Source organism: Pan paniscus, chromosome 10 (assembly GCF_029289425.2).
Source record: "Pan paniscus chromosome 10, NHGRI_mPanPan1-v2.0_pri, whole genome shotgun sequence".
NCBI lineage: Eukaryota > Metazoa > Chordata > Mammalia > Primates > Hominidae > Pan > Pan paniscus.
The window spans coordinates 70,149,598-70,163,487 of NC_073259.2; the positions used below are offsets into that span (position 1 = coordinate 70,149,598).

General features: G+C 37.7%; 1 protein-coding gene across 2 annotated transcripts in view; it reads left to right on the forward strand.

Annotated features, from left to right (window-relative positions):
* Positions 1 to 13,890, forward strand: part of ITPR2 (inositol 1,4,5-trisphosphate receptor type 2) — a 506,436-nt gene that overhangs the window by 168,407 nt on the left and 324,139 nt on the right. For both annotated transcript variants that reach the window (XR_004665727.3, XM_003828909.5), the window contains exons 14-21: positions 1,654 to 1,795; positions 3,863 to 4,024; positions 8,415 to 8,587; positions 9,565 to 9,684; positions 9,803 to 9,988; positions 11,146 to 11,397; positions 11,842 to 11,986; positions 13,560 to 13,710. Coding sequence is in view for 1 of the 2 variants with exons in the window: in XM_003828909.5 (XP_003828957.3) it covers positions 1,654 to 1,795; positions 3,863 to 4,024; positions 8,415 to 8,587; positions 9,565 to 9,684; positions 9,803 to 9,988; positions 11,146 to 11,397; positions 11,842 to 11,986; positions 13,560 to 13,710 (1,331 nt within the window). In the remaining variant the exon portion in view is untranslated. The remainder of the gene's footprint in view (positions 1 to 1,653; positions 1,796 to 3,862; positions 4,025 to 8,414; positions 8,588 to 9,564; positions 9,685 to 9,802; positions 9,989 to 11,145; positions 11,398 to 11,841; positions 11,987 to 13,559; positions 13,711 to 13,890) is intronic.

Here is a 13,890-nt window from a genome sequence, read left to right on the forward strand (position 1 = left end):
TATAGAAACTGAAGTTCAACTTTTTTTCATTTTGCTGAAGTAACCTCCGCTCCAAATTTGTTTTGTTTTGTTTTAAGAGCAACAGAATGATTTGGAGGACATTAAATCACAATTTCAAAAGAAATTCACACCACATTTTGATGCACGTGAAACGGGTTTTACGTTTCTGTGGCTGCCTTCAGAGATTACATGTAACTATGTCAGTGAATCCTGTCAGTTAGACACAATTTTCCAAAAGAAACAGACTGGGTTACAATTTAAAATAGGCATACCAAGAAAACATAGAATCCCAGGAATTTTGGAATGGAGTTTATGATCCTTGGAAGTATACTGAAATTTCTCTGGGTGACTAAATTATGGATTCTAGGTGTGTCCACTTGGCTGCAGGAAGTGCATTCTCTTTCAAGACATAAATCGGGAGATAGGATCAGGATGTTTTCTTACCAAAGGTATTGAAAGAGAAGAAAAGAGATGTTTTCCAACTGAATACATTCTATACTTTCCTGGAATTGTTGAAGCTCTTAAAATGTAGTTTTCTTATGAATGTATTCATGATTAGCATCATTGTATTCACATGCTAATAACAGCGAATAAAGATGCTAACACTATATGGATGAAGCTAATTTAACTGTTTGTTGGTCAGCTTTTGTCTATACCAAAAAATGTATGTGTTTATTGAGTAATTAAGTTGTACTTTACCATTAATACAATTTAAAAAATGCCTTGACCCTTCCAATACAGATTCCTCATCTGTTTACCCATTTTTGCAATAGCTTGAACCCCTGCCCCCTCCCTCAATCGACTAACACAAATGGAAAATGATAAAGAGCAGGCAGAGGAAAGAGGAGGAGAAAAGTGAAGAGAGGAAGGCTTTCAAGACACTTCCTGTACTACATGCCACTGAAGTTCAAGTAATAGTTGTAATAATAACCAAAATATAGATTTAAAAGTGAACATTGGTGTATGGGTTTAGAATTTCACGATTTTGATAGGTCATTTAATACTTCCAGTATTTTGAGTGTCAGATTGCTTACTCTGTCTCTATTCATAGGTCATTTAAGTTTTTCCTGTTCTGTACATTGGGCAAGTTGAAATGTGGCGAGGATTAGGAAATGTAGTTTGAGTTAACAGTAAAAAAAGAAAGAAAAAGGATTGGAATTTAGGAATTTAGTATAGCTGTTTTCCCTTAAGCAGAAGTATGCTGCTTTGCTAGTCAGTTGTGGAAAGGCATCTGGTGGTGTCATCCTACCAACTCGTGTGTAGTTGCGACTCACATGGCTTTATTTGATAATAGTCTGCAAACGCTTGATGAGAACTGGAGGCGCAAGTAGAGATTGGAGATGTTGGAGAAGGAATTTTCTTTGTAAAGGTTTAGGTAAACAGTAACTGCCTTAGAGATTATCTTTTGTCAATTAAATACTTTTTTTTATTATAAAACACCTTGTTTTCAAGTGTTTCAGTTCTTATTATTTAATAAAAAGAAATTTCCATGGATTTGAGTTCCACTCCTGAAGAAAAAGTAAAAAAAAATCTATCTATCTATCTATCTATCTATCTATCTATCTATCTCTACCTACCTACCTATCATCTATCTATACATTTTCCAAAATTAAGCACACTGTAAAGTAAAATTTTCTTTTCATTTTGTAATAGGTTTGTAACCAAATTATTGGAAGATCTCATATTCTTTGTTGCTGATGTGCCTAATAATGGACAAGAAGTTCTGGATGTGGTTATCACTAAGCCAAACCGAGAGCGTCAAAAATTGATGAGGGAACAAAACATACTGGCACAGGTGAATTTTTTCATGTACTAAATTTGTATATTTTATTTTCTGAATTACAGTATCAGGAAAGGCCTTGTATTAGTTATCTATTACTATGAAGCAAATGATCCCAAAACTTAGTGGCTGAAAACAAGATACTTCTTGTCTCACAGTTTCTGTGGAGTAGCGATCTAGGCGTGGCTTACATGGGCAGATCTCACTCAGGGTCTCTCACCAGGCTGCAGTCAAGGTGTTTGCTGGGGCTGCAGGCATCTCAAGGTTCAACTGAGAGAGGACTTGCCTTCCAGCCCTCTCACATAGGCATCTCTCAGGAGTGCCTCAAGACAAGGCAGCTTGCTTTCTTAGAACTGAGGGATCCAAGAGAGAACTAGAGAGGACGCTCAGGTGGAAGCTACCATCTTTGTAGAATGTAATCTTAGAAGTAACATCAGTTCTACTGTGTTCTATTAGTTAGAAATGGGTTAATAAATCTAACCCGTAGTTAAGGAGAGAGGATTCGATGAGGCTATGAATATCAGGAGGCAGGAATATCAGAGACCATTGTAGAGACAGCCTACCATGGACCTCCAAAAACCCTGCATAGTCAGACTATCTCCAGAAAATATGTTGGAAAAATTCCTAGGTAGAATTTCCAGGTGAACTTGGAAAGTGCCATCTCCATCTGCTTCCTACTTCTTTCCTTCTCTTCCCTGGGAAAGTAGGGCAGTCTGTTCATCAGCTCACGAGTGCTCTGTACAGTATTCTAGTTTTCTTCCCTGAAAGTACAGAACTGCTCCTGTATTACATCTTCTTGAAATTGTTCATAACACGTCAGTAAATTGATTCACTTCCTAATGATATGCACATATGGACATGCCTACGTTTATGTATTATTTTTATTCTATTAATTGCTATTTAAATTAATGAGTTTCTTCATTAATGAAGTATAGACTCAAGGAAGATACTTAAAACATAAAAATCATGTTCTTGATACACATATTCTTATTGATTTGGGAAAGGAAAATAGTAGACATAATGTTAGTTATTATATGTAGCTGATTGTCTGAAAATACAAAATCAACTTTTTTCTCAAATAAAATAAAGGTTGCAAATCTAATAGGACTTTTTTTGAGTAATTATTATATAAAAACATTTGATTTCAAAGACTTTTAGGACCTTGGATGATTAATTAATAATATTTTAACCAACATATGTCAAATATTTTATTTTTGTTTGATAAATATAAAATTAAAGGCTTAGTGAATACAAAATTATTAAAGAAACTTTAGTTCATATCATATTTCATGAATTCCAAAGAATAATTCCTTTCTATTTTGCTTTCATGTATTAATGTTCATGCCCTTGACTGCTCTTTCATAGACAATTTCCTCATTCTAGCAGCTCATCTCCAGGTGATCCCTCCTGCTGTCTTGCTGCCGAAAAGAGTTATATTCCTCAATGCTTTTTAAATGCTTCCTAACTGCTAACCTTCTTACAAGAATCTGGCTTACTGGGAGCCACCAGCTGCCCATGTGGCTCCTAATTTGTCACATTTGAATGCTGATACGTTCATCGATTTGGCCACATCTTTGTATACAAACAACAGTAAATTAACTCTTTTATAAAGCAGTTTAGAAGCAATGTTTGGAAGTCATTTTCTGATGTCAGTTTTAATGAAAAGTAAATGTTTTCTTTATATTATTTTGATTTTGAAAGGTTATAGAAAATAATAGAAGAAACTTATTATAAAGCCCCTAGAAATCAAGCTACATTTTAGTTCATCTGAATATGTTCATGTAACTTGGTGAAATTGAACATCTTCATATGTCTTATTTTATAAAATATGATTTCTAAACAAAATTAAGCATTTTATTTAAAGAATGTTTTTGTCACTCAATGTAGGTGACCCTTTTGGCAGTGCTTTTCTGATCCTTGATATGTTGGTCCTGTAACGTAAATCCTTTTGTTTTTCCCGTTTACTCTAATACTCAAATTTATATAAGTGTTTTTTGAATCAATGTTCTTATTTGTTAAAAAAAAAAAAGGTTGCAAAACATTTTATTCATCAGAATAGGTGGCTGTTTTTATTCCTGATAGGTATTTGGAATTCTTAAAGCACCCTTTAAAGAGAAAGCAGGAGAAGGCTCGATGCTGAGACTTGAAGATCTGGGGGATCAAAGATATGCACCCTACAAGTACATGCTACGGCTCTGTTACCGCGTCCTGAGACACTCGCAGCAGGATTACCGGAAAAATCAGGTCAGAGGGTAGCCCCCATTTTAAACTGTTTCATATGTAAAGTATGGGCAAGGTTCTTTGGTTATAATTCTACAGCATAGAAAGTAGGAATGGGAAATTTCACTTTGAAATGAAATATTTTGTGTTGGGCAATACATAAAAATGATTTGTAAGTATTTTTGAGTTGTATTGAACATGGCTTTATTCTTCCATATGAAATTAGAATCACTGGGGGAGGATGTCCTGAGTACTAATATGTGCCTGTTATTGGCTCCTGGTGGCCAGGACATCCTGGATCTATTATGTAAGGAGGAATGGAACATTTTTGGCTTGAGGAACATGTGAGGTACAGCATCACGGTGTATGGACCAAAGAGGTTATAGTTTAGTGGAAAAGATATGATGGGAGACAAAGAAAAGACACAGAGAGAAAAGATAGAGTTATGGGAATTCACCAGAGGGAGAGCCCAGTGGTGGCTTTGGGAACCAAGGAAGAATACTTGGAGAAGGAAGCCTTTGGGTAGGATGAGAATCATTTTCATAAATTGTACGGGAAGAGGTATTTGTGAAGAGAGATCTATGAAGTGAGAATGATAGATGCTAGAAAGGACATGTTTCCCCTAAGATATTTGCAACTGCTGAGGTCAGGGAACCCAGATGGATCTAGGGGTACAGCTAACAGTTGCCAGTTGTAAGTGAAATTTCTCTTAAGTCTCATTTTTATCTTAAAAATACAAACCAGGTGGTGTGGCTCAAGCCTGTAATCCCAACACTTTAGGAGGCCAAGGTGGGGGGATTACTCAAGGCCAGGAGTTCTAGACCAGCCTAGGCAATATAGCGAGGCCCCCATCTCTACAAAAACGAAAAATACCTGGGTATGGTGGTGTGTGTCTGTAGTTCCAGCTACTAAGGAGGCTAAGGCTGGAGGATCACTTCAGCCTAGGAGTTCGAGGCTGTAGTGAGTTATGATCACACTAGTACACTCCAGCCTGAGCAACAGAATGAGACCCTGCCTCATAAAAAACAAAACAAAACAAAACACAAGCTTAATATTTTGCAATGTGTTCAATAATGTAAATGTCTAACATACAATTGTATAAAATTAATTATTGTTTGATAAATTAGGGTTTCTCTTAATCCATTTGAGGGCAGAGTGCATCACTGTAAGTTTCATTGACGAGTTTGGTCCATGAAGAAGGATGGTGTGGGAGAGGGCTGGAAGGGCAGGGTGGGCTAAGCCACTAGGGCCTAGGATGTCAATCCTAGAAGGTGGAGGTTATTTGGGAAGAGTTAGTAGTATTTATTGTGTGCTTACTTTGTACCAGGCTCAGTTCTAAATACTTGTCATGAATTAATTCAGTTAACACTGAATTAAGATGAAGGATAGAGGCACAGAGAGGTTAAGTAATTTGTCCAAGGTGTTAGTTTAAGAATGGAACCAGTATGCAAACCCAGGCTCTGAATCATCACACTATTGCATCTTGGTAGTTTGAACATTTTTGGGGAAGAAAAAAAGATTTGCTTGAGGAAGATTGTATTAAAATGTTTTGGCTTCACAATTCTGTTTGAAGAGTAAGAAAGGTCTGAAAAGAGTATATAAAAACATTAGCTAGAAGATAAATAATATGGCAAGGAATAGGAGTAAGAGCAAGGGGTGATATAAACAAATCCTTAAATATTGTCTAATATAATCCTAGTTATAAACACCCTTCTTGCTGATCCAAATGCTGTCACTAGAATTATTTTTTCAGACTTCATTGGGTTCCTTTAAGATGGCAAGATGAAGTAGATAGTGTTGTTCATATTTTTTTGGAAGAAGAATTAAGTAGCAGGACATTAAATGGCCTTCCTTCAAGCACTTGGAGGCAGTGTTAGGGGATGCTCCCAGTATCGGACCCTGAGTTTTTAGTGGAGGTCTGGAGTGGGGAAGGGAAATGAGAGGCTGCTTAATGTTTTCTCCTTGCTCTGATTTTTCTTCTTGGGTTTGGAGAAATACACTTGTGAGACTGGTCACCACTTCACCCGTACGAGCAGTGCTGTATTATAGAGATTGACATTAACAGAAAAAATACCTAACAGGTCTAGAGAGGCTACCCAGGGCCCTCAGGCCCATCAGGTCCCATGATGTGCACCCTCCTTGATGGCTGTCAGCCTTTGGAAGGGTACTTGGGGCCCCTTCCCTTTTCTATAGCCCTGTGCTTCGGGATGGCAGGGAGCCAGCTCACTTTGGATTTGGTTATTCTGCTAGTCAGTAGTAGGTTCCCTGGGCGACATGTCTTACCTGGTGTCAGTTCTGTCTCTCAAGGTCTGGCACACATGGTTCTTTCTCACTCCCCTCTCAGTCTTGGCCAGGGATCAGTGTGTGCGTACACACACACACACACGTGTGCGCTCGTGCACGTGCCCATTCCCTCCCACCCCCCCCCCCACACCCCTACCTAGTCATATCACTCCTTTCAGGTACATGTTTATGCACTTTAGGGACCTGCCTTCTGGGTTTCTTTGGAGCATAGAGTTAGAGCATAGATGATAAAGGAATAAAGAATCCCCAGCATTTGTTAAGGGTTATATTTTATTTTTCTTCCCTTTCTATTGTGTGTTCTAATTGAATCTCAGTGATAGCTGAGAAATGTTTTTCTCATTTCTATTGAGTTAAGAATGCTTGGTAGTAAGCATAAAGCAGCTTTCTGATTTTTTAGAACATTTTAAAATGTTCTATATTATCATTATTATGTAGTATATATTATATAGTATTATGGCTATAATTACTTTGTTTTTCTTTATCTTCACCTATATGTTATAGTCCTAATAGGAAGTTCATTTGTGACTTAACACTCACCCATATATTTAATATTGAAGATCTATTTATTACTATTTATAAAATTTGATACCACCTCTAATTTCATTTAGTTATTTATTAACATCTTTGGATGTTTGCCTTATACCAGAGTATGACTACAGTAGTCATGAAAGTGTATAAATCAATATGTATCCTTAAAATGATATAGTAACAGAAGACATTTACTTTACTTAACTGGCTACCCAATACACAAAGCCATCATTCTGAAGGGCCACAAAAATGCTGCTTAGCATATAATTAGATTTGTGCAACCAATATCATTTTCAAGGAATAGGTACATTCCAGTAAATTTTACCTAAGGCAAAACCACTTTCTAATCAATCAATTGTCTCGTCAGAGAAACAAAGACACATTTCCAGGGAGAATCCCAAGGAATCAAAGTAAGAACCTTTCATGGTGGAAGGGGGAGAAGCTCACCAGTCCCATGGCAGTGTGAGCTGTGCTGCTTGTAGATAGAACGTGGGAGATGAACAATAGTGGTTTGGGATATAGGAAAATTAGTGTGATGAATAAGGAGTAGGTCAAACAATAACATGATTGAACCTCCCCAGTGGCTTTCTCTTACTTTTAGCACAACCTCTTTGCCCTTTACCATGGCTCACAAGGATTCTTTTGACCTACCTCTCAAACTTCGACTTTGCTTTCTGCCCCTTACCACTGCCTAGCTACAATGGCCACCTTCTGTTGATAGAACACAAGCTTAGTTCTACTACCTCAGGGCCTTTGCACTGGCTATTCCCACTGCCTAGATGGCTTCCCTTTAGGTCTTCCAATGGCTGCCTCGTTCTCTTCATTCCCATCGTAGCTCAAATGTCACTTCTTCAGCATAGGCCTTCAAGAAGCATTTATTGGGCGAATGGATCTAATCAATAAAGTGATTAATCACATTGCCCTGTTTGGTGGCTTTTTAAAGATAAAAAGTATATGACATTTTACCATTATTTTAAAGAAAAGATCTTACAGATCATTCTAGCCTATTCACAGAAAAGGAATCAATCCAAGTCCATCTAGGATCTTCAGGTAACAACCCAGATCTCATGTCTCATGAATGAAATATCAGGCAGTCATTTTCTTTTCTATAATTATGCCCAAATCATTGGCTATGACTTTAAGTAAGAGATAGAAGAAAAGCCTCTGTTAGACTGATGAAATCCAAAGTTATTGTGTCATAAAAGCTTATTTTAATTAGATTTATTTTTTCCACTTAGCCTCTGTTAGACTGATGAAATCCAAAGTTATTGTGTCATAAAAACTTACTTTAATTAGATTTATTTTTCCCACTTTGGAAATAGGTATTTCCAAAATACCTATACTGATAATTATTTCTAGGTGTATAATTTTTTAGTAGAAGTTCAAAAACGTATATGCCAGTATGTTTTCATATCTTTCCTCAAAAAGCTCTATTTATTGAAAAATTTACTCGCTTTTCTTTTGAGAAAATTTTTAGTGAACCTTCTGTTGTGAATAAATTAATCAATGTTGTTGACCCTAATAGAACCTGTTATTTGTAAGCTGTTTGGCAGTGTATTCTGACAGCCTTTCTTCTTTGCAGGAATATATTGCTAAGAATTTCTGTGTCATGCAGTCCCAGATTGGCTATGATATTTTGGCAGAAGATACTATCACAGCTTTGTTGCACAACAACAGAAAACTACTAGAGAAACATATCACAGCAAAAGAAATAGAAACATTTGTCAGTTTACTCAGGAGAAATCGGGAGCCAAGGTTTGAAATGATTCATGCGGTATTCTTTTCTAGTGGAGATTGCGGCTTTATGTTTTATTTTTAGAACTTTTAAAAGTTAGAGTTCTTTCACATCACTAACTTTTATGGACGAACTATGTTGGGCTTTTTGCTATAATAATTGTATATAATAAAGAGTTATTACCTCATAAGAGATCAAAGCCCTTTGTAGACATACTTAAGTGTGATTGATTTTCACTCTGAATCCTCATGATTTTATAGAACTTTATGGTTTCTCAAAATACATTCATATACATTATCTCATTTAGATCCTTGCACACTTGTATGAGATACACTGGTTGTATTATCCCCATTTTAGAGATGAGAAAATAGAAGCCGAGTGAGCAACTTGCCCAAGCGTACCCTGATAGGAATAGAATACGAGGTAAATCAAGGGTTTCTGACTTCACATCAAGCTCTTTTTCTGTTGTACCATGCTGCCTTATCTTGAAGAAATGAGTGCAGACAAGTCAAGCCAATTGGCAATGTTTCCTTAGCTAATTAGCACAGCAAATAAATGCTAGAAGGTAGAAATGGGCCTCTGACTTGACCAGGTCATAGTAATTTTCATTAGGTGTGTGCTGTATTTCTCTTTTGTTCAGTACAGCATTAGCTTTGATCTGCCTTTGTTTTGATATTCAGCTCTGGGGAGACTCACTTTAGGGGAGATGAATGATTTTCTAAACATAAGTCACGGTGCTGTGGGCGGAATATCATAAAATAAATAGAAGCAAACACATCCTTTTTGAAACAAGACTTGTATTAAATAAAAAGAATTGTATGTTTAATTTGTTTCTAATGATGCAGCAGATAAACAACACATTAGACAAATGTTGTGTGGAAATAATATTAAAACATATAATAAGTTTATTTTATTATATTCCAAATTATGTCTTTATTGTGATGCTTTTATAAAATGCTTTGTCTTCATATTCCATTTAATTTTTTTCTTTTGCCAGGTTTTTGGATTATTTGTCAGATCTGTGTGTGTCTAATACCACCGCTATCCCTGTAACTCAAGAACTCATCTGTAAATTTATGTTGAGTCCAGGCAATGCAGACATTCTCATTCAAACTAAGTAAGCCCAGATAATGGATGCATCATTTTCCTGTTGATTATTTGTAAGCACTGTAATTCTTTGTCATATTTACAAGTGTACTTTTTAGTAGATTTTTGTATGTGCTATTTATTTGAAGGGTGGTCTCAATGCAAGCAGACAACCCCATGGAGAGCTCCATCCTTTCGGATGACATTGATGATGAAGAAGTTTGGCTCTATTGGATTGACAGCAACAAGGAACCTCATGGCAAAGCTATCAGGCACCTTGCTCAAGAGGCAAAAGAAGGCACCAAAGCTGACTTAGAAGTTCTTACCTATTACAGGTTAAGTATTATAGACAATCTTACAATAATTCTTAGTCTCACATATTAATTGAGAACTGGTTCTCTGTAGCCACTAGTTAGGTATCTATGAAGAGGCAACTTTAAAAGTCATGTCAGAACTAGGGTAGCTGAAATATTTAGTATTGTTTAAAATATTCAAAATAAAAGTTAACATTTATATTTTCTGCATACACCACTTGTAATTTCCTGGTTTCTCACTAGGTTGGAATTATTGTGCAGCCAAAGGCTTTGTCCTCATATTGAGTAGAGTGGAGGCAGATGAGAGACATGTTAGGACCTAGGTGATGGAGTTGAGAGGGATATAGACATGGAGCTAAGGAATTGATCTCGCTACAAGAGTAGCTCAGAGCAAGTAAGCCAGTAGTTTAGTATAGAGTGGATTATGAATATGTGGTGACCTAGAGCCTAAGAGAAACTGGTGCCTGTAGTTAACGAAAGTTCAGCCCCGGAATATGGCAGTGGAAGTACTGAAGGCAGTTCCTGGTGGTCAATATATTGGGAGCAAGAACCTAGCTGGCATCTTTGAGTTGCAGGTATAGAAACCCAAGGCAGAAGCCTTGGGGCCAAGTTGGGCCCAAATGGCAAGAATCAGACAAAGACAGATGACGCTTTGTGCTCCCTGGTTTCTACAGCTATAGCAACCAAATCAAAGGCTAATTCTTAATCTCAAAACTGGGCTGATAAGCCAAGTGACTCATGCCATTTGGACTGATCACTTTTGGTTTGGGAACTGAGTGGGGCAAAACCTGGAGTGTAGACACTAGAGCCAGAAGCTGAGTGAGGCTGGCGAAGGTGGAGAGAGATGGTTTCATGTGAGCTGTTACCCATAGCCTTCAGCCTGAGTGCAGTATTTGTCATTCTAGGAAACCCAGAATGGAGTGCCTAGTGACACTCTCCAGCAGACACATTTTGCTGAAACAAGTAAGAGGTATTGTAACTGAAGGGACATAGAGACAGTTTCATATATGTCTTGTCATTTGATCTTAATGGTTAACATACTACAATCAAGAGTTTGACTCCAATATCATGAATGCTTGGAAATACAGGTGTCTTAAACATAGATACTGATTGGTACTATGATGTTTAAAGATTTCCTTGAGATAAGACAATAATGTAATATGTTTACCATTTTTAAGGTACCAGCTAAACCTCTTTGCAAGGATGTGCTTGGATCGCCAGTATCTGGCCATAAACCAGATTTCTACACAGCTGTCTGTAGACCTGATCCTGCGGTGTGTGTCGGATGAGAGCCTGCCGTTCGACCTCCGAGCGTCCTTCTGTCGCCTCATGCTCCACATGCACGTTGACCGGGATCCCCAGGAGTCCGTGGTGCCTGTTCGCTATGCCAGGCTCTGGACAGAAATCCCCACAAAGATCACAATTCATGAGTATGTTTGGAAAAAGGTCTTGAGGCTTTGGAATTCATCAGATGAACTCCACATCAAATGTCTACAGTTTTGAAATGAAACATGTGGAAAGGCATTTGTGTATCCTGTCTTGGGTTGTTAATCTTCTAAATGCAAATAAGATACTCGTTTTGAAGGGTGAAATGATAACTCTCAGTGGTAATAAAGGCACTTTCTAGAAAACAGTAAATAATATTGATGCAATGAGCAAGAATTTTAAGTACTTAATATTGTGGTAGACTGACATAACTGCTTTACACGTGCTAACTCATTTCACAACAGCCCCATTTTACAGATGAGGACCCAGCCTCTAGGAAAGCTAACTAATTTATCCAAGATCATGCACCCAGGAAACTACGTGTGTTTTCCTATTTTTAAATGATTGTAATCAGTTTAACTTGCGTTATCTTCTTTCTGTATTTCCAGATATGATTCTATAACAGACTCTTCCAGAAATGATATGAAGAGGAAATTTGCCCTGACAATGGAATTTGTTGAAGAATATTTGAAAGAAGTTGTAAACCAGCCCTTTCCTTTTGGGGATAAAGAAAAAAATAAACTGACATTTGAGGTACTTTTTCCCTCTAATATTTAGGATGTTTTGGTAACTGGGTAGTTTAGTTCATGAAGGTATTATTTTCTCTGCCATTTTTTTTTTTTTTGAGACAGAGTCTCACTCGGTCGCCCAGGCTGGAGTGCAGTGGTGCTATCTTGGCTCACTGCAAGCTCCGCCTCCCGGGTTCATGCCATTCTCCTGCCTCAGCCTCCCCAGTAGCTGGGACTACAGGCGCCCGCCACCACGCCCGGCTATTTTTTTGTATTTTTAGTAGAGACAGGGTTTCACCGTGTTAGCTTGGATGATCTCGATCTCCTGACCTCGTGATCCACCTGCCTCGGCCTCCCAAAGTGCTGGGATTACAGGCGTGAGCCACCACCCCCGGCCTTCTCTGCCATTTTTAGAAGATAGATTTGGTGCTTTGATGTCCAGTACAAAACATTTTATTTATAATTGTCTATTAATTACTATTTGCCTTGATTTTTTGTTTCATTTGTGTAAGATTTTTTGCATGTAATAAAGAAAGGCAGTTTTGCATATTTTGTAAAATGTTTGGATACTTCTTTTTATCTCTATGGAGACGTTTTTATTTTCACCGAACTGAATTGAAATACTTTCAGTTTGGGGATGTAGTGACAAAACTAGAGAAAGGATGCTGTTACTTGATAACTGGTGTATTAGCTACCTACTGGTGTATAACAAATTACTCCAAAACTTGCAGCCTGAAGCAACAAACATTATCATAGCTTCTGTGGGTCAGGAACCTGGGAATAGCTTAGCTGGGTGGTTCTGGCTCAGGGTCTGTGATGGGGTAGCCAGCAAGCTGTTGACTGGGATTGCAGCCATCTAGGGCTGGACAGTCTGTTTCTAAGGTCACTGGAGGGGTTGTTGGTGGCCACACCTCCTTGCTGGCTGTTGGCACCCCAGCTTCCTGCCATGTGGGCCTTTCTGTAGGCTGCCTGGGTGTCCTCATGACATGGTACCTGGCTTCCTCAGAGCAAGCCATCTGAGAGAGAGAGAGAGTACAAGATGGAAGTTGCAGTCTTCTGTAATCTAATCTTGGAAGTGACATGTCATCACTTCTGTTGGTTACTTGGACCAACTCTGATACAGTGTGGTAGGGGGGGACTGTGCACTGGGGCCACATCTTGGAGGTAGACTCTTGCACTTGGAATGTCCTGTGCGATCCACAAGACCACAAAGCAGCATAGGGAACATAGATATCTGGGCAAATTTCTTGGATAATAGCCATTTATTAAAGTAATTAATTGATGCAACCATTTATTAAGTGGCATCCTGCTGACTTAAATTACTTAATGTTTAATTAGGATGTAAATAATTCTAGTGTAAATTTTGTTAAGTACCTTAAAGCACTCTGAGTCTTGCTTGGATTTAGTTCTAGACTTGAATAAATCAAAGTTCAAGTGGTTGCTTTTGCAAGTATTTTAATTCCTAGGTGTTAAAGAATTAGGAAGTTTAGAAATTGCTGTGCTAATTTAGATAATAAAAAAGCCAATGTTTATTTCAGTACCCAATTTTTTTTCCACTCTTTCACCCTCCCCCTCCCCGCTTTTTTTTTTTTATTAAGGTGGTCCACTTGGCTCGGAATCTTATATACTTTGGATTTTATAGTTTCAGTGAGTTATTAAGGCTAACAAGAACACTTCTGGCTATTTTAGACATTGTACAGGCCCCCATGTCATCATACTTTGAAAGATTAAGCAAATTTCAAGATGGAGGTAAGAATTTTGGGAAATATGATAATATCATTGTTATTACTTGGAAGTAAGATAAAAAACAAAACTACAGAGAAGGGGTTGCTATTGTGTACCTGCTAATATATGTGTGCATATGAACACAATTCCTATGACAGGGCTGAGTGATAATAAGGTGAATTTACAAACATGCGTCTCTGTTTA